Source organism: Vanacampus margaritifer, chromosome 15, assembly GCF_051991255.1.
Source record: "Vanacampus margaritifer isolate UIUO_Vmar chromosome 15, RoL_Vmar_1.0, whole genome shotgun sequence".
Lineage (NCBI taxonomy): Eukaryota > Metazoa > Chordata > Actinopteri > Syngnathiformes > Syngnathidae > Vanacampus > Vanacampus margaritifer.
The window spans coordinates 9,344,866-9,365,271 of NC_135446.1; the positions used below are offsets into that span (position 1 = coordinate 9,344,866).

The 20,406-nt window shown below is 42.9% G+C and overlaps 1 protein-coding gene across 12 annotated transcripts; it reads right to left on the bottom strand.

Annotated features, from left to right (window-relative positions):
- Nucleotides 1-118: 118 nt before the first annotated feature.
- ehbp1l1a (EH domain binding protein 1-like 1a) lies at nucleotides 119-19,402 on the bottom strand. 12 transcript variants are annotated; one of them, XM_077545072.1, is made up of 26 exons: nucleotides 19,098-19,402; nucleotides 17,605-17,662; nucleotides 17,396-17,491; nucleotides 17,282-17,335; nucleotides 17,037-17,215; nucleotides 16,807-16,952; nucleotides 16,603-16,671; nucleotides 16,289-16,498; nucleotides 15,999-16,148; nucleotides 15,823-15,915; nucleotides 15,581-15,721; nucleotides 14,323-14,499; nucleotides 14,144-14,203; nucleotides 13,983-14,073; nucleotides 13,344-13,667; nucleotides 5,341-5,434; nucleotides 5,099-5,265; nucleotides 4,937-4,985; nucleotides 3,894-4,403; nucleotides 3,782-3,821; nucleotides 3,657-3,700; nucleotides 2,863-2,974; nucleotides 2,686-2,785; nucleotides 2,530-2,603; nucleotides 2,330-2,444; nucleotides 119-2,253 (listed from the first exon to the last, which is right to left on the bottom strand). In XM_077545072.1, exons 1-26 carry the CDS (start codon nucleotides 19,199-19,201, stop codon nucleotides 2,163-2,165), a joined length of 3,348 nt encoding a protein of 1,115 aa, XP_077401198.1. In that variant the 5' UTR covers nucleotides 19,202-19,402; the 3' UTR covers nucleotides 119-2,162. The 12 variants fall into 12 exon arrangements, with proteins under 12 accessions (XP_077401198.1, XP_077401199.1, XP_077401203.1 ...); XM_077545073.1 differs by lacking the exon at nucleotides 16,603-16,671; XM_077545077.1 differs by lacking the exon at nucleotides 13,344-13,667.
- Nucleotides 19,403-20,406: the final 1,004 nt, after the last annotated feature.

The window sequence follows — 20,406 nt, forward strand, 5'->3', positions numbered from 1 at the left end:
ACATTAACCGAGTAGGCCTGCGTTTGATTACAAAAAAAAAAAGGTCAGATACCTGCATTTAATGTAAAATAAAAACATTTTGTACTTAAAAATAAAAAAAAAAGTTAGGTAGCATGACTGGTTGACAATCACTGCTTTAATCACAAAATAAAATAAAGCTCAGTGTTTTTCTTTCATGACATATTCCTGGATGTCCTTCCCTGCCCTTTAGTGGTTTCTACATAGGTGTGCTTATAGCTCTCAACACATTTTTTTTAGAATCCTGTCGCAATTGATCCAATCGTAATAGACTTCCTCCACATCCACAGGACTCGACTGGCTGAAATGTTCACAGTGCGCGTGTTAATCCATTGAGGCAGCAGCTGCAGCCTCCAAGCTTGATTGAGCTGGCCTCCTTCCTGGCTGGCCTCCAGGACTGGCAGCTGGGACAAATGAGTCTTCAGTTTCTTGCCGAGTTCCTTGAAATCAGGCCTGTGGGTCTGCTCCTAATCTCAGCAACTCAGGAAACACACAACACAAAAGGTGTCCTGCCTATTCCAGCAGTAGCAAAATATACTAGGTAGGTGAATAGCTCAAATAATGTACTTATACGTAAACAGATACAACACACCAGTATGACAGATTGCCAAATTTTCAGTAGGATCCTAACAGCAAATGCATCTGAGTGGTTATTGTGGCAACAGACGAACAAACACATACAAACAAAAAGTCCTACTCACCTTCTGCTTTGAATCATAAATAACAGTTGACTCTGAACATCCTCAACAACAAAAAGAAGTTGAAGTTGGCCTGAAAGAACAGTGCAAACATCCGCAATGGCGTGCGCGCACAGTGTCATAGCAAACACTGTTGAGTCAACACACCTGAGTCTTGAGAAGTGCTAAAATGAGACTTTTTAGACCTTTTGATTGCCTGGAACATCTGCTACCTCGAATGCCATATAAATGTTGTAAGAACACAAGCACTAACAGGGATATTTTATAATGTCAATTCATTAATGTTATGGATATGGAAAAAATCTCATTAAAAAGATCAAACCACAATTCTGGACAAAGTGAACTCACAAAACATCTTTAATTACAACAGTTTTTTTTTTTTAACGCAGCAAAAAAGCAAAAACATTTAGGGCTTTGCAAACTTGACAAATGTGCAAATGTAACGAGAAAACAACGGTCAGTTCAGTTACCTGTTAGCATTCTTCTGGACAAAGCCAGCATTGCCACCTGCAACCCTTCAGTGGTTCAATCCTACTTTCATGTCACTGACACCAAATCCTATTTCCATGAATCCTGACTTGCAAGCTTTGATCAGCTGCTATTGGGTTATAGAAAGACTAGAACATGTGCATGATGTTTACTTTCCTATAAATATACAGTTCGTACTGTATGTAATTCTTTAGGTGCAACGCAGCACAATACAGATGCAGCAATCAGAGGAAAAGCACATTTTTGGTTAAAAGAGGGGAAAAAAAGAGGAAGGCTGTAGCTCTGCAGGCGGCACACGAACACAGAATAAATAGTTAAAGCTCCAATTAACGCACGCACGCACGCACACAAACACACACACACATATATATTAAAGTCCATCTTAAAAAAGAATGAGCCCTTTTTGCTTTTTTTAAAGTAACAAACATCCCTCAGTAACAAAGTAACAAGGCACAGTCAAAAATAGTTAGTCTATTATGTAACACACATGCAACAGTAACATCACTTTGGGGATAAATTCTATTTTTTTTTGTGTGTGTAAGAATTTCCAATATCCCTTCTTAGTCTCAGTGCATAGCGCATTTAAAACAATTGTCCAAAGCAGCAGATATGGCTGAATGAAACAGAATATTCATTTGAAAATGACAAATAATACAAAGTGTCATTCTGAATACAGTATACATTTTCAGAGGAGTCCTGATGTGGCTTTCAGTGCCACCTAGAGACCACTACCGTACCCTGCAGGTAGCCCCTCAATTTAAAAAGTGAGCCTACATGTAAACTCATGCTGTCATCAAGCAATTCCTGGCATTAAAGTGTGACCAACACTTCCCATATCTTTAAAAGTTGTTTTTGAAATCACTATCAGTTAAGTTACTATTCTGAGCAAGACTTGAAACTAAATAAGTAAAAAAAACTCAATCTTTGGTAAGGACGTCATTCCAAACTCGGTGAACGTCACTGCATTAGACACTTCTCCTGCTGATTGGCGTACTTCCTCCGGCGCTGCTCCAGGCCTCGTTCAAGGCGCTCGTCCTCCTCCAGAGCGCTGGAGAGACAGAAGCGTGGCTTGAGTTCACACAGACTAGCCGTTCAAATGACTTCCAGTGACCTCATCCTCTCACCGTCTCTCCTTGACGTCCATATTGCGGACCAGTTCGTCCCTCTGGTCGACCAGTGATACCAGCTCCTTAAGCAGCAACTGCTCCCTCTGTTTGTGGGCCAGCGTCTTTTGCCACTCTGAACGCCGCAACAGCAAAGCATTCAAGTGAGGTTGAGAAGGACGAAAACAGGACAGAAGGATTGCTTTTTGTTGCGGACAAACCTTCAAGGGCCATTATGTCTCGCAGCTCTTTGGTCAACAGCTCAAACCTTTTTTCCAAATCGTGCTCCTCCAGCCTATCAATCACAGCATCATCATCATCATGTGACCATTTCTGAATGGATTCTTCTGTCTATGTCACATCTTGAGATATCTTACAATAGCTGCAGGTGATCCTGTCGTCTAATCAATGCGTTCTTTTTGTTGACCAGTGTAAACCATTCCTGAATCAACCTTTCCTCCTCCACCTTGTCGCTGCCTGTAGGCGAACGCACACATTGCGTCAAATTTCATTCAAGGAATAAATCCTTCTCAAAATGAACGGAGATCAATCACTTGTTTCCATGAGTTGTCGGAGTGTCCTCTCAACAACTGCAGCTCTGGTGTCTATATGGTTTTGTTCTGCTTCCAGGGCTTCCATTTGACTTAGTACATACTGGCTGGGGTCCTGCACACAAATATTTGTAGTGGAGTGCTGATGTATGTACATATTAGGGATGTCAAAATTACTGCGTTCATTTGGAGTTAATTTAAAGTTCCTTTAACGCCATCATTTTTTTTCAATGCGCGGTTAATGACTTGGAAAGCCTGTGGGAATTCCAGTTGCAACGCAGCAGCCACGTCCACGTCAAAATTTAGCAGTAATAATTAATAATGCATATATTTGTGGAGACTGGGGTCAAGTTGTATTTTACCATTTTAAAAATGTGCTGACTTTCACAAGTTACTTCATGTTAAAGATTTGATAGTTCTCAATATGAAAAGAAAAGTGCCCTGAGCTGTCACCAATGTCTTATAAATGTAATTATGCCATCTAGTGGCAAAAAAAAGACCTAAACACAAATCAATATCACACCCGTTTTTGACAGTAGGACAGCTTTTTTTTAATTTTAATTCAATTTGATGAATTACACACACAATAGCCACATTTCTATTAGTTTAACATTTTTTTTCCACTTATGTTAACAAAAGTATGAAAACTTAGGAAAAAAATATTTTATTGTACATTTAGAACAGATATACAATTTGCGATTAATCGTGAGTTAACTATTCGAAACATGCGATTAATTATGGTTAAAAATTGTAATCACCTGACACCCCTAATGTTTACGATTTCAGCAAAAACTAACCTGGCCTTCTCGTCTTCCCACCTCAGCCAGAGTCCCTGTTGTCTCTGTAAAGTAAATGAAACAGTCAAGCTGTGATGTATTCGATATGCATCCATCGTTGTGAGCGCACAAGTAAATAGACTGACCGGTTCTGACACTTCCGCTGTCTTCTAGTTCCGCAAAAGCCTGTAAAAATGGAAAGCGTTGTTTAAAAAGTTAATTTCAAAAGACCAAACTGAATCCCAAAGAGGATCCTACCACGGATGTGTCTCCATCCTCCTCAGACGCGCTCCTCCGTTGAGACCTGCGCTTCTTGAGCAGATCTGCGTCTCTAACGTGAGAGAAACCACACTTGGGCGGCAAATGAGACCTCGGCGGGGCAACCGGTGCCTGCGCGCCGCCAGCCCCGGAAGCCTGCGACTGTTTGCTTCTTGGGGGCGGAGCTACACCCGTGATGCTTTCGTCCTCGTGTTCTGCTCCAACAGACCCGTTGGTCTCCAGACTAATGCCCTCCTCCTGAAGCCTCTGGGTGCAGTAGCGAACAGCGGCCTCAGGGTCCTCTTCGCTCTCCCGGTCCGCCGTGACGGCGTAGCTGGACTCACTGGCGTCTTTTTCAATATGAAGCACGCTGAGCTCCTGGCCCATAAAATAAGTGCGAATCTGGCTGAGGTATGTCATGACGATGAGGCGATCGGGCACAGCGAGCATGACCATGTCTGAGGGCTCCATCAGCCTGGAAATGCCAAGCTCAGCGAAACCGTCAAAGGCCTGCCAATTCCAGAAACATCACATCAATCGTTGTTAGGCCATTTTTGAAGGGGAAGTCAACCTTAAACATTTCTTTGCAATATGTTATATGTGCCCTCACTAGTCTAAACATGACATTCTGATTAATATTACATTTGTGGAATATGAGTTATGCAGCAAAATCCAGCCACTTTTATCCATCTCAGGGGGCGGCCATTTTGCTGTAGAGTAAAAATGACATCACAGTTGCTCAGGGCTCAGACTACGACCAATCACAGCTCACCTGTTTTCTGAAGCTGAGCTGTGATTGCTACATGAGTACTAAAACAACTATGATGTCATTTTTACTCGACAGCAGGTAACAAAATGGCCGTCTTCTGATAGTGATAAAAACTGATGGATTGTGCTGCTTAACTCATATTCCATTAACATAATATTAAGCAGAATAGAAATTTTTATACTAGTGGGGCTGCATAGAAGATATTATTGTCAAGACATTTTGGGGGGGTTGACTTGCCCTTTAAGTTAACATCAACTAATCAAATGTTAATCACCTTTTTATTGTTGTGTTTGATGTCATATGGGTCCAACAATTCATAATTACTAAGAAGAAAAAAAAGGAAAAATAGAATTTTGCAGAACAGTACTTTGGATACTTCTATCATGATTATTGATTCATTAGTGTTGTAGTTTTTTTCCTGTTTGTGTCTGCTTACATCTTTTCTGGGTGAAAGTGATGCAAGATGGCACAAAATGCCAGGCCGTTCCTCCAGGAAGTGCTGAAGTTGGTTATCTTCAGTCCCTTGTGATCTTGAGTGACCTCCTTGCACCACTCCAGCAGAGACTGACTGGACGTCACCAGGTTTTGACTTCCTGAAAGATTCTACCGCATAGAATTCGTATCACAGATAACTCTCCGGGTTGCAGGTTGCTCGTATACATTTGGGGATGAACTTACTTCTGGAGGTGCCAACGCAGCTTCGGGTTTTGTTGGAGTCAAGGTTTGGTGGAAGCTCACTTGGGTTTTACTTTTGTCTACATGCGGACTGCTCCTATAATCATAAAATGTGATGTATAAGCAAAACGTAAACATTGCTGGAGTTTCAACCTATAGAACTAATAAAAACACACACAGCACCACAATTTATGCACCGGACTTTTATTTTTTAATGTTATTCTTACCTGTCTTCGTCTAAACAAGCAGCAGCAAAATCCATAGAAACAAAGCTGCAGTCCGAAACTTCGTTCTTTAAATCAGCTGATTTAGCGCTTCCAGTATCTTCGACGTGTAACTGGTTATCCTGATCTAATGCAAAGTACGTATCCATCTCAGGTGGACCCGTTACACCTGCATCCCGTACTGCCGATGCATCCTCTGCTGCCTTGCAGGAGGCCCCCACAGGCGGAGGTTTTCCTTGAGATAAGAAGTCTGCGGGTGGTGTGTTTTTGAAAAGAGTCGCGTCGTGGTGCTTCCTGACTCGAGGCAGCGGAACCGGCAAGCTGCCTTGCTCATTGTGGCGATTTACCTCTCGGCCCGAGGTGTCTGTTACTGTGTCTGACAAGGAAGTAGGAGGCGGGCAAAAAACTGCAGCGTCATCCGGGAAGGAATTGCTCAGACGTTTCTTAACTCTTGGTTTTGGCACAGGCACGGTTGTAGCGTCATCAACTTGAAGCCTGCTTTTCCTCAAGCGTACGGTCAACACTTGTTCTTTCAACCTCCCGTCGTCGTCATCCAGAGGATGACCTCCTACGTGAGACTCTTCTTCGCTGGCGCATTTCCTCACCCGAGGCTTTGGGATGGGTTGCTTTCTAAGAGGAACTTCCATGCCACTTTTTTGCAGACCGATCTTTTTGATAATTGACAAGGACGCGTGTTGCTCAACAACATCCCCACGTGGCTCTGCTTTTAATGCCACACTTTCATGTTCCTTTGTTTCCAAGATGAAGGGTCCTTGAGCAGAAGCCTGGACTTGTGTTGTGGTTTGGACTATTTTGCCTCCCGGTCTTGTTTCCACATCAGGAGGGACATGATCCATTTTTTCTTGACTGGCAATTGCGTGGGGAAAGTGAACACTTCCATCTTTATCTACAGGAACGCTACTCTCGGAAAGGTCCTTGACTGGTTCTGTTAAAATAATCTCACAAGACTGGATTGGAACGACCTTGGGAAGGATAGACAATCCGTCCAAATTTTGGCTGTGGTCTGACTGTTGTAAAATGGTGGCTTGTTCCGGTCCACATGAATCTTGCTGAGGGACTGTTATCTGTTCCTGTGCTTCAACCATGCAAAGATACAGATCATCTAAGGTTTTGTCCAAAAGTGTTTCTGGATTTCGTTTGGCATCTGTCAACGGTTCAGTTATTGTAGGATGGGTTGGATCAGGACTTGCTAAATGTGGGCTTAAGGACGAGAAAAGAAAACTTTCAGAATTTTTGAGTCTATTTTTGTACTCCATGCAGCACAACAACTCCAAATGACCAAAAGAGTCATTGAAAAGAACTTTCACGCCGAACAAGATCAAACACGAACGGTAGGCGGTTGATTATTCAGAAACACTCACCCGGGTTCCAACTTGGAAGAGGTTTCGACCTCATGTCGTTTGGCATTCTGATGCCTTACTGACAAACTGTCAATGCACACTGACATGTTTGTGCAGTCCTGATCGCTTGCATGACTCTGATCAAGCAAAGCTTCCTGTTCCTCATGTCCAACTTCCATTGACAAACCAGTAATGTCGGCTGCCGTCAGTGGCGGCCATTTCTTCATACTCACACAAACCATAAACCCATCATCGCTATCTGAAGGCGGTGATGGAAGTACCACATGATCGTCTCCCAGGCGATTGTTCTCAAACTGCTCGGATAAAATCACCTTGTCTACAGAATCAGGTAAATCTTCACATGAAAAGATTAAAGTCTGGTCTGCTGTTGGCAAAGCCGAGTCAACCTTCAGCTGAAGATCGTTCACCGATGAACCAGATGGCCCCAAAATGGATGCTACCGTTTCATAACTGTGAAAAATGTGACATTTCAGTCAACAAGAGCAAATCAATGCTAATGACAAACGTGCAGCTGTGAAAACAAGCATCGCTATTCAGGAATAGGAGCCGTCCAATCAAATGTCTGCGCTTGCATGCTCTCCATTCCAAGCCACTTACCCTTTATGGAGAACACCAACAATAGTTTGTACTATTCCAGGAGTGTCTTCGGCCTCTGCTGATGGCAAAGCTTCCGTCTGTTTTTCAATTAACATTCCGTCTACGTCCAGAATTTCCCAGCCTAAGACAACCTCGGGCTCTGATGCCCCATCTTTCTTCTGCGTTTGGGCCTCCACTGCTGCTACTCCTTTTGTTACGCTAAAGATCCAAATTCAATGATGTTACCCCACATAAATCTATCCATACACTGTGGTTACATGTATGACGCAGGCATTCCATGTTAGGCTCACGGCATAACACATGCAAGTGGGTTCCTTCACTTACTCATCAAATGGAAGCTCTGTGCTGTGACTTTCTTGGCATTTATCCTCTGTTACAGAAGCAAACTGTCAAATTCAAGGAAGTATCACAAGGAAGTGAGCCAAATGTTAACAGCAAAAATATCTCACCAGATGCAAGCGCTGCGCGGGTGCCGTCGCCACGTGTGGCTTCTTCAGCAGACAACTGATTTGTTTCTTTCCAGGTTGTGTTCGATAGCGAGATGCTTGACATTCCAGGAATTTTAGTCATATGTGGACATGATGGAGCTATGAATACCATGTGCTTAATTTCTTCATGTTCATGCGTATACATTTCAAGGGGTTCAGCGATGAAATCCGTCATGTACTTCCGCAGATCTGCAAACAAGAACTTCTCGCAGGAGTAATGGTTTTGTGTTGTCGAAGGTTCAAAGCTAAGCATCCTTGCTGATGGGAAACCAGGGGTACGGGAAATGCATGGAGCAGTTGAGTATAAGCTGACAATATCTGATGGTTTGTTTACAACTTCAGCGGATGGAAACCCACAAAGTCTCGCCTTTTTGGGACATGACCACGACATTGTTGCCATACTGCCCCCATTCTGTTTCTTCCCAGCAGGTGCTATAATCATCCCTGCCAATTTTCTCTGAGGTGTTCCCAGGATGAGATTTCTTTCATGCAGCCATCCAACAATCGGGGGTGTACAAACGGACGCAAATCCTTTTAGAGATGACGACCGTGGGCAGCAAGGTGCCAAATTGATCTTGTATTCGCTTTGAGGTGATGAGGGAAGTCCGTGGATTTTGGATGCTTCTGGACAAGAAGGTACAATAGCGAACATGTTGTTTGCTTTGTCTAGGTGGTCTGGCACACTTCTTATCTTTAACTTTGTATTCTTTTGTGGTTTTTGAATCAATGAACCCTTCTCAACAATCCATCCTTCATTGTTATCGTCAACTGATGGCATTCCAGGAACAGTAGAAACTGGAGGGCACAAATGAAGGAGGCTTATTACGTTTGTGCTATAATGTAGCACTTTGGGATGGGGATTGGATGGGATGCCATTTACATGTGAGGCTGTAGGACAGGATGGGACAAGAGAATACATGTTTCGCTGTTTATTTTTATGCTCGTTAGTCATGTCCAGTATGAAGCCCTTTTTGACCTTCTGCTTTGACAACAACTCATTTTCCATCACCCAACCAAGGCTCTCACTTCCATCAACTGATGCAAAACCGGGTATGTTTGAAACCCGGGGGCAAACCGTATAAAGGCTTATCATATTTGGTGCACAATATGTAGTTGTAGGGTGTGGATGAGTGGGGAATCCTGGTGTCAGTGCCTCTTTTGGACAGGATGGTACAAGGGAAGCCATTGTCTTCATTGTCCTCTCGTCTTTGCGAAATCTTCCAATCAACGATGTCTTCTTTTCAGCCATGCTGGGCTCAAAGGGTCGATTTCTGCTGACCGTCCATTCAGACCCAAATGTATTCTCTCTCTTCCATAAGGAGCGGTTAATCCCAATAACATCCCAGCCTTTGCTGTCGGCTTTGAGTAAAGATGGAAGTCCAGCAATAATGGAGGTGGCCGGAAGGGATGGGAGGATGTGGATCATACTTGACAAGTTAAAGACGACTGTTTGCGCCAAAGCGGATGGAATTCCAGGAATACACAAATGTTTTGGACAAGCTGGGCTTAATAACGCCATGGTTTTCATTTCATCATTGATAAGTATATCTTTAATGATGACAGTCTTCCCTGCTTCCTTGATAAAAAGTGCCTCTGGTGGAGATAACCAAAATCTATAAATGACTTCACTCAATGATGGTGTACCAAGAATGCAGGACACACTTGGACAACAAGGATGCATGTCAACCATACTCCAATTGCAGCATCGACTGGATTGTTTCATATCAGAGTCAAGTATCGGCGTCATGTTTATCATGGCAGTCTTCGGCTTCACTTCATCATCAGGGATGGAACTTGTGAACAGGACTGATGAAAGCGGACTGAGAATTTCTTCAGTTGTCGCCACATCGCCAGTCAACTCTGCGGACGCCTTTGGTAGATCCTCATGTAGACTGATCCTTTCTGTTGGGTACTGCTTAAGCATCTGCTTGCCGGAAGCACTTTTCATTTGGCGAGACGGCTGCAGCGAAACCATGTTTTCATTTCTATGGATCAGGAAAATATAAATTGAACTCCAGAATGAATTCAGGTTTACAGTTTGTGCTTGCATGTTAGGGAGCAAAACACACAAGCTCAGTTAAGCGCACTTCACTTCTTGAAGAGCAAATTGTCGTTCACGCCAATCAAACTAAAGTTAAAGCACACAAATCAGTCAAGTCTTTTTTGCGCGAACGTGGCATGCCGTTTCTCGGTTACATTGCAAACCCATACAACCCACCTCTTGTCTGACAACGGCGTGTCACTGATTAAAAGTGGTATTCGGCCATCTGTGTTTCTGAAATATCGTTCGAAAGTGATATTTAAACAAACAACAAATCTGACATTCCACAATAACCAACAATATTAAGTAACTCACCCTCGTTTTAAAGCGGCTACTTCTTCCTCAGTTGCCACCATCAAACCATGTTTGTCATCAATTATCCCCAAAGGTGATTCCAAGTCGCAATTTCCTTTCTTTACGTCCAAATCGTATGAAATTGGGAATGGCGTTGTCAACACTGGCATTTTAATCTGTTGCTCTGATTGTACTAAACGCTGTGAACTGGTTGATGGCATCCCCAGCAGGGAAGCCGTCTTTGGACAAGATGGCACAATATTCATCATATTTTGAAGTTTTTTGCCCGAGTCTATTATTCCGTCAACTGTAAGTTGAAGTGAAAGTGGTGCCTTCAGTGCATCTTGATGAGGCAATTGTGATGTCATCAACCCTCCCCATAGTCTTCTGTTGTCATCACCAAAGCCTGACAGCACTTTAGAGGGGACACCCACAATGCTTGTTTGTCTTGGGCAAGACGGCAGCAACTGTACCATGCTGTGATTATTTTCTTTTTCTGTATCAACAGTTTGAAGTTGCAGAACTGAAGGAAATCCACAAATCAGTTCTTGTCCAGAACAGTACGGCAGCAGACTGACCATTATTTTTCTGTCCTTGGATAACATTTGATCAAGTCGAGAATCCGAGTAGACCACTGCTGACCTTCTAGTGAGCGGGTTCTTCCAAAGTGTCCCCCATTCCACACACCAACCATGATTTTCTCCTGAAGTATCCTTTGCAGGTAAACCTGCAATCTGACCACGCTTCGGGAAAGTGATAATAGATTTGAACATGTTGGGGGATTCTTTTGTCAAACTGTGACTTTTACCACCCTTGGAAGGAATTCCATAAACATTAGAACTTTTGGGACACGGTGGCAACATAGAGACCATTACTCGAACGGTTGTCTTTTCCTTCAAAGGAATCTTGCACTTGTGTATTACTGTTATTCTTCCTGGGTCGTCCAATGTTTTCCCCCAAAGTGGCCTTCTGTCAACATTCCATTCTGTTTTAACAGATCCACTGGGGAATCTGGAGGGGATTCCACTAACTCTGGAATGTCGTGGACATGTGGGAAGGACATGTGGATGAATCATATTTACAAAATCTTCTGACTTGTGACGTTTTACTGATGGGAAGCCAGATGAACGGGCTTGCAGTGGACACGATGACGCAATGCATGCCATGTTACCCACCCAATCACAGTCAATAGCAAAGATATCGTTCAGATGTGTTGTAAGCGCATACTCCCGTGATGGCAGCAGCAGAAAGTTGTCCTTTACCCACCGAGGTTTGCTACACTTTCTAGCTGGCATTCCAGGAACTGTAGATTCTTTTGCACAACTCGGCAAAAACGTCACAACAGTTGGTTCTTCAGCTAATTGACTTTGCTTCAGGTCAGACGCAAAACCGATATTTTTTTTTCTTGGGGAAGTATATGCAAAGTTAGCCATGTTAGCATTTTGACTTGGCGCAGAAGGCAAACCATACGTGTAAGCTCTCTGTGGACAAGAAGATCGCATATTTACCATGGCTGTGTGCCGACTTTCACTCTCATGCGAACCGTCCTGAACCAGAACACATTGAGGTGTCATTTGTTTGCATGAAAATGACGTCTTTAAATGCAGCCAGTCATCGTCTTGTGTTGTTGCGCTAACCATTTGTTTAAATGGCATACCTGCAATCTCTGTGCATTCTGGGCATGTCGGGAGAATACTGGCCATACACAAATGGCTTGAACCTTCCTTGAATGGCGCACAAGGAAACCCAAGAACACTTGCACTCCGGGGACATGTCAACCAGATCTGTTTGGTCATATTCGTGTCAATAACAGCTTGTTGCTGGACACGACGCAAGTCTGAATACACGGGGGAAGGCAATTTCTCAGTGTGTAATGACTGGAACGATACACTCGTATGATCAGGAAAAACTTCCAACTGATGATAAGCTGGAATGCCGGCAACATTTGAACGTTGAGGACAAGCTGACTGTAACTGTATCATACTCGGCTCTTTCATTGCCATCCCAGGTTGGAAATCCTGTACAGTTTGGTTAGAACTGACTTGTGGGCAGAGAGGAGCAAGTTCTGCCGTAGATATATAAATATGTGCCTCATGTGGACTTTGTGGAAGGTTCTCTGAGTCTTGATTTTTTTCACATACTTTGGCTTCCACTTGTTGTAACACGTTGGTTGCTGGATGTTGTCCTGAGCCGAACCCAAAGTGAGAGTCAAATCCTGATGAAGTGCACTGCGTTTTCTTCTCGCTGATGGGAATTAAAACAGCAGGGCTGATTTTTCGTTTTCCCTTTGAACTTTTTGCTTTGGAAATTTCTCCTGGAAAGTCATCCGGTAAGTTTTTCATCACCTCAGACTTGTTGTCTGTGAAACTAGTTGTCACTGACGCAGTATTGTACTCATTTCTGAAGGAGTGGGGATGGCAAAAGAGACGGGTGTCACAAAAAAATATTACACATTAAATTCTGTAGAGTAAATTTGTTTCTATTTAGAGTAAGTTTGAGTCTTTTTAGAGTGGGACCAAATCAAATCAGTTTTAGAGTAATATTTACACTTGGAAGACAGTAAAATAGAGAATTGAAAAAAAAGTCACTCAAGGGTTGAGGAACAAGCTCACGACCTTCAGCTTGTGAGACTGCCACACTACCACCTGAGCTATGCCCCACCTACTGTTTACTCATATCCAAGAGGAACTCTCTTGGAGTTACGAAAATTCCAGCTGACGAGCGATATATTAACACACAGCAGGCGCTGCGTGACTCAGGGAGTAGATCGGCTGTCTTCCAAGCTGAAGGTCGTGAGTTCGTTCCTCAACCCATGAGGACTTTTATTTATTCATTTTTCAATTCTTTATTTTACTCTCTTCCAGTAAATATTACTCCAAAACTGAGTCTATTTGGTCCCACTCGAAATTGAGTCAAATCTACACTACAGAATTGATTGTGTACTTCACAAGTTCACTGGTTCACTTTGAATCTCACTTACCTCAAAGCTTTTTCTCTCTGCCCCCCTCCTACTTCCCCTTTGCAAGTTGTGTCTGTAGTCATTTGAGGAAAATGCAACATATGGGCCGGAAAATTTGAGGAGGTATGTTGGGGAGCGGGCGAAAACGAGTCCACAGGCTGAACAGGCTGAGCTTTGGCAAATTGATTCCCTAATTGAATCGACATTTTTGAAAAGTGGCTTTGCGGTTTGACTAGAGACCACTCTGTATGATCCATCTGTGTTTTGGGTATCTCAAAATACTTTTGATCTTGAGCTGAGGGCGTTCTGGGGTTAAAGGGCAGAAGAGAGGCCATACTGTCAGGTCTGAGGGACAAACAAATACAAATCCACGAATGAGGGTGGGATGCCGATGGACAACCTGCAGCTGATGTTTATTATTAGGGATGTTTTTTTCAGACTGATACCGGTGTAAGGACGCAACGATACCAAGTACTGATACTACTTTTGATACATAAAATTATCCCCCCACCCCCCCAAAAAAAACAAAGACAGATCATTAAAAAAAAAGACCTATATATCCCAATATACCTAAAAATAAGGCCAGGTATCAGCCTGGTATCCGTACTCGCCCATCCTTAAGAATGCACAATAACGGATATGAAGCAGTCTTTTACTCACCCTGCTGATGCTTTGACAACTTTGACTCCAAATGATGCATCTCTGGTGCCAGATGCCAAGCCCTGGAAGGCAGCTACTTTTGGATCAGGACCTGAATGAAATCCATGTATTCATTTTATAACGGCCTGACTAAAAGCAGCCTATTTTGTGCACATTCTTACTTGTGGGTGTCGTACACTGCTGGTCCTCTTCACTCAGTGTGCTCAACTGCCTATGGAATTCTAAAGGGAAGGCAAAAAAGATCGAGGTAAGACATTCAAACTGTAAATTAAGATGTTGCTACAGCAACAGCATTGACATTTTTCCACTGTGAAAAGTCAAAGACTGTTCAAACAGATACCTGCACTTTGGCCACTTAGGGGCTCAGTGTGGGATAAATGAGCCTGAGAAGGAGGAAGAGAAGCGAAAGGACTTATGGAGGGATACGAGTGGCTGTCGGTGACAGTAGCAGGTGCAAATCCAAAACCGCCCTTGTGTTTTTGTTGGGAAGGAAGGCCCACAGGCAGGCAGGATGAAGCTGGCGGGGAGGATTGTGTGATGGAAAGACGGGAAGGAAGACGGGAAATAGAGAGAAGGAATTTCATGATTTTGAATTCAAAGCATGCTTGCATTCTAAAAACTGTTGGGTCAAAAGTGCCCCAATTATGGATCAAAAATACGCCGATCCACTTTATGGGTAAACCCAACTTTCTGGGTTGTTCTACACAAAATGACCTTTTTTTTCCTTCAAAACAACCCAAAAAGTTAGGCTAAATTGACCCAAGTAGAGGATCTGACCCAACATTATGGGTTGTTTTATACAAAATTGCCCCATTTTTGACAATGTAGCATCAAATTAACCCAAGTGGAGGATCTGACCCAACTTTATGGGTTGTTTTATACTAAATTTCCTTTTCCCCCCCAAAAACAACCCAAAAAATTGGATCAAGTTGACCCAAATAGAGGATTTGACCCAACTTTCTGGATTGTGTCATACAAAATGACCTCTTTTTTTCTTTCTTTAAAACCCAAAATGTTGGGTCAAATTAAACCAGTAGGGGAGCTGACCCAACTTTATGGGCTGTTTTATACAAAATGGCCCCATTTGTGACCCAAAGTTGGGTCAAATTAGCCGAAGTGGAGGATCTGACTTAACTTTATGAGTTGTTTTATACAAAATGACCCAATTTTTTTTAATCAAAATTAGGGTCAAATTAACCCAAGTAAAGGATCTGACCCAACTGTATGCGTTGTTTTAGACAAAATTACCCGCCCCCTTTTTTTGGTGCAAAAAAACTCACACAAAAAAACAGAAAGTTGGGTGAGATCCTCTACTTAGGTGAATTTGACCGAACTTTCTGTGTTGTTTTAAAGAAAATGACCCAAACTGACCCAAGTAGACAATCTGACCCAACTTTCTGGGTTGTTTTATACAACATGACTAATGTTTGACCCATTGTTAGGTCAAATTGACCCAAGTAGATGACTGTCCATTGTTACCCATAATTGGGTTATTTTTGACCCAACTGTTTTTAGAGTGTGCATAATTTATTTGAGCATGCTTATCTGACGTTGCTGGCAACAAATGTTTATATTGATATCTCTAGAGCAGCATTTACATGGTATGTCTACTCTCTGCCTTTTGTACGCCACAGAAGGCTGCCCGGGATCATCCGCAGACGGATGTAGGAACTTTGGAGAGAGGGCGGGCGCGAGAGGGGCTTGACATTTAGGAGGTCTCCATTCACTCTGCCAGGAAGCTGGGCAAAGACAAAGAAGGGACAAAAGGGCAAGGAAGGAGTGGGAGATGTGGGGAAAATGGATCTTAAAACACCCTTGAGAGCCGAGGCCCTCCCTGTACCTGTCTCAGAGGGGAGACTGGTGGGTCGGGTCAGCGTCGAGCCGGCCTCCACCGCTTGAGGCTTTTTGGGGGCAGTAGCGTAAGGAGGAAAAGCTGAAGAGGAGGAGGTCACAGAAGCGAATAAAGGAAGGAAATGAGACAGACAAGAGGAGAGAACATACGCATGTGGTTTGTACCTGTGTGTGAGCTACCCTTTAAGGCGGAAGGGACAAAAGAGGAATCAGGGGTTGAATGGCAAAGGGTTTTAGAAGAACTGAAGGTGGGGAGAAGCTGGGGATCTCCTTCAGTGGGAGTGTTGCTTGGGAAGCTGAGAGGCCCTCTGGCAGCTGAGCAGAGAACAGAAGCAAAGCGGTAAACCACGCACCAAATCCCCATTTAGGTCTATATGGAGCTTTATGGTCAACTTTTCACACACACACACACAAAAAAACTGCTACCATCTGCGAGAACGTCTCTAGAGTGATACCTGATCCAGAACCAGGCTGGAAAATTTTGGGATGTGTCGGAGGGTGAGCTTGTGTAAAGGCTGGCAGTGAGTAGGCATACAGAGAGGGCTGAGTATGATGGGCGGGCGTCGGGACGGGCGGGTGATGATGTTTGGACAGAACAGGCAGAGATGCAACGGAGATGGAAGCATTAACGGCCGATGACCTTTTGCGATCCACCTCTGTGGTTGCTGAGTGAAAAAAGAATGGAGCATGAGTGAAGTGAAACGTGCACATGAGCATGAATGAGAAGTGTCAAAGCAGAATATGGAAATGTTTTTTTGTTAAGGTGTACAATTTGAGATAGATTCGGTTGCAGGCCTCCAAGCCAGGTCACGAATTCTTGCTGTGGAAGGCTCAAGGGCTACGAAACATGAGACAAGAAAGGTCGAGATAGAAACATGAAGTGAAGATGAATGAAAAGAGGAAATAAAAGTTGGTCACTCTATTTGAGTTCACATTCACTGGCTTCCTTGTTGTAAAATATGTCATGTTTTACCAGTGGCTGGCGTAGCTTGTCCAGATCCAAAGGTCGCCCTCCTTTCATCCCCGACTTCATCGTCACTGTCGTTAAAATCGTCCAGATTGCCGATGTCGCTCTGCTTGAAACTCATAAGACTGGCCAAACTCTGCATGTCCTCATCGCTGTAAAAAGTACAACAACAAAAAAACAAAACAATGCAGCATTCAGTAAAATATGAATACTGTTACTAACGAGTCGCTACTTACGTGGCTTTTCCCTCCTTCAGGAAAACGCAGGACAAGTTGAGTTTGAGCGTGGCCTCTTTCACTTTCGTCGAAAGAGGTTTCAACTTTAGCGTCAGGTCGTACTGTGCCGGCGTGGCGCTGGCATACTTCTTCATATTGATGTCGGCAGAGGCCAAAACCTTCCTTCGTCCCTTTGTCTCCTGACAAGTCCAAAGAAATGAAGGTCAAATCAAAGCAATGTGGATAAACTTTCAATAAAGACTTACATTTTCAATGACAAAAGTCCAATCTTTGTCCTCAAACTCCTCTGCAGCCGGCTCCTGTTGACATAACAGGTGGAAGTAACATTTTGTCGGATGTACAGCAGCTTAACTTCCCACCTTAAAGAGTGTAACGGTGATGTCCAAAGTTTCAGGGACCTGCCAGAGTACCAGACCTCTGTAGGGGTTCTGAATCCCCGGCTGCCAACCGTGGAGCTATAAATTGACACCAAATGACACAATCAACCATTTTTCTTTCTTCTTCACTTCATATGTCCAAATACTTTTTGTCCTCATGTTACGACAAATCAAATAAGTTACTTTCTTACCTTTGTGCTCTGACGTCTGCTTCTTCTGATCCACACCACCCTCAATTTGTCTGGTTGCCTGGAAGATTGCCAGACATTATACACAATGTACATAAACGTGAACGTCATGCTTTCGTTAACCACAGGATGGCGCAAGAGGAAGATAGTCATTATCAGCCTTAACGCTATTATATAAATGTGTTTTTAAGCATTTCATTCACATTATGTGTTCTTCTGTGACCGAGAGGTGACCTAGCAACTTTTCTCAGGAGGCAAGGGGCAAAACTTGTGACTGTGACAGGGAAGCCGGGAGAAGAGCAGCAAAGTTTGTGTGCTTGCACGCATATGTCACTACATAACTTGACCCGAAATAGACTCCTACCCTTGCAGGGATTTAACACTAAAAGCCATCCAACACCTGCTGCACAGTGTTTGTTAGTGGTGGGTGCATGACAGGGCAGCATTTGCCAGACATCGGATTACAAGAAAATACAGATCCAGTAGCACTGATGCTAACACCGATACATTATTATGAATAATACAAGGCATGTTCATAACACTTTTTACATACCGATACCAGTACAAGTACTCAGCTCTTCAGGAGTCACATACACCGATACCATGCGCCAATACCACTAATACGATTGTATAGTAAATGTGTGTAAATGTTCGGAACCATGCGCCAATACCACTAATACTACTGTGTAGTAAATGTGTGTAAATGTTCGAAAACAATAGAAGAGCAACAAAACATTATTCCCCAACATTGTGATGTCTTGATTTTTATTTTTCTAGAACAAAATAAACTAAAAACTAATGAAAAAAATTCCTCAGTGGAATATTTCGAAACTACAATACACACATGAAATTAAATTCTTTCAGCACACTTCTTTCATAAGTGTAAACAAATACCACTCACAAATATTGATTAATATCAATACCAATGTCGACAAGACGTGACCATAATAATTTTTAAATAATAATTTTTATTTATATAATTGTTTTATTTTTAAATAATTTGCACAATATGAGTCAATGCAAATGAGTAACACAATTTTTCTTATTTTATTAAAAAAATATATATATATATATATATATATATATATATATATATATATATATAGTAAAATAATTTTATTTGTAGTTATTATTTTTATATATTTTTTCTATTTTTAATAATTAGCACAAAATGTTATCTTGTTGAGTGTTGGTATCGCATCGATGTCTAATCCGTCAGTATCGCACAGAGCCTTGCTCAGCATCAACAAGACCCGGAAGTGAAGGGGCGTGTAGCCGCCACACAAAACAAGTGAAAACAAATATCACCAGCCGTAAAATGGGCACAATTTTAAATAAGATGGACTTTACATCAAAGTCTGCAGTAAATAAAGGCGCTCTTTCACGCCACTGAAAGTGCGCGGCATTGTCAACACTAAAACACGTTAACATCAAGCAGACGTGAAGCCGTTGAAGATGTTTCAAGTTCACGTTTGAATCCACACTCGATTACTCACCATTTACTTGAGCTTTCCAGCAGAAGTTGTTGAAAAGAAGCAGCGAAGTGAAACTTGGACGCCCTCTTTCCCACACGCTGGAGTCGCTTCCAAACCGAAGTCATCGTAGATTACTTGTCTCAAGTAGGCGACATGAATGACGGCGAGCTTCGTCTCCGCGACCCTTTGCGCCCACCAGGCTGGTGACGGAGCACCCGTCTCGACGACAACCTGCCTGGATCTGGACCGAGGTTAGGTGGAGGACCACTCGCACTCGGCTCAGTGTCCGACGAAGACTCTCTCAGCTGCCTTACGTCAATGCCCGCTAACTAGAACAAACAGGAAGCCGCCGAGCAGCCGCGGTTCTCACAAAATAAAAGGCTCGTACAAAATAAAAGCACATTATTGCTTTGCCGTTAGGTGCTGCAAGAACCAACCAGAAGCTATATATTACTTAGACATATTTTTTAATGCCGAATAAATATTTTGTGAGATGTTATTGGGAAGTGCGTAAGAGTATGTGGCCTGTGACCTGTCCATTTACCATGTCACCAGTCCATATGTGCCTCAACATTGTCTGGCGACCAGTTCAGGGTGTATCCCGCCTCTTTCTCAAAATCATCTGGGGTAGGAACCACTCACTACTGAGGATAAGCACCATAACACTCCATTTTGAAGGCCTGTCCACATGATGCTCGATAGCATTATGCGTTTTCTAATGCTCATTAGCATACCATGTGCTCAACCTCATTAACAGCAATTCTGTAGGTTGTTTTTGTCTGGTCAGTCTGTGAGATGTTGAAGGAAACAAACTATGGAGATCCCCTCACCAACACCCCTATCATGAGTTTCAGTTTAGCTATGGGTCTATTAATAGATCTGTTACTGACAACTAGAGTAGCGTTTAGAACATTGCCATTAACGCCACAACAGAGATATTTGATCTTGACAGATTAGTACAGATACAAGCAACTGGAAAATATCAATTATGTGACATTCTCACTAGAGTGCACAATATAAGTTACTTTGGTTGTGGGTATCTTATTTTCTACTGTGACAATTAATTTGTGTTCTTATCAAAAGGCACTGGGGTCTGATGGCAGTTATTATTTTTTTAAGAGAGTTGCACAAAGACAGTCTTGGTTTCTAGGTCGTGGCTACACGCTGATATCATCAGACAGAACAATGATCTTCCAATCAGTCAGCAACAGCAACAGTCCTAATTGTTGTCTGAATAGCCAAATGCCCCATCGTCAGGGCCACCATTATGGACTCACTGTAAGCAGCAGCATTGGGTGAGGAAAACGAGGCAAGAATGAGGTGGGAAGTT

Bases quoted from the DNA above. Each gene is read 5' to 3' on its own strand.
- ehbp1l1a (XM_077545068.1), bottom strand. From the start codon at position 10,078: ATGCAAGCACAAACTGTAAACCTGAATTCATTCTGGAGTTCAATTTAT. The intron at 7,739-7,864 runs GTAAGTGAAGGA...TTGGATCTTTAG, and splicing joins ACAGAGCTTCCATTTGATGA to CGTAACAAAAGGAGTAGCAG. The intron at 2,604-2,685 runs GTAAGATATCTC...TGTGATTGATAG, and splicing joins CAGGATCACCTGCAGCTATT to GCTGGAGGAGCACGATTTGG.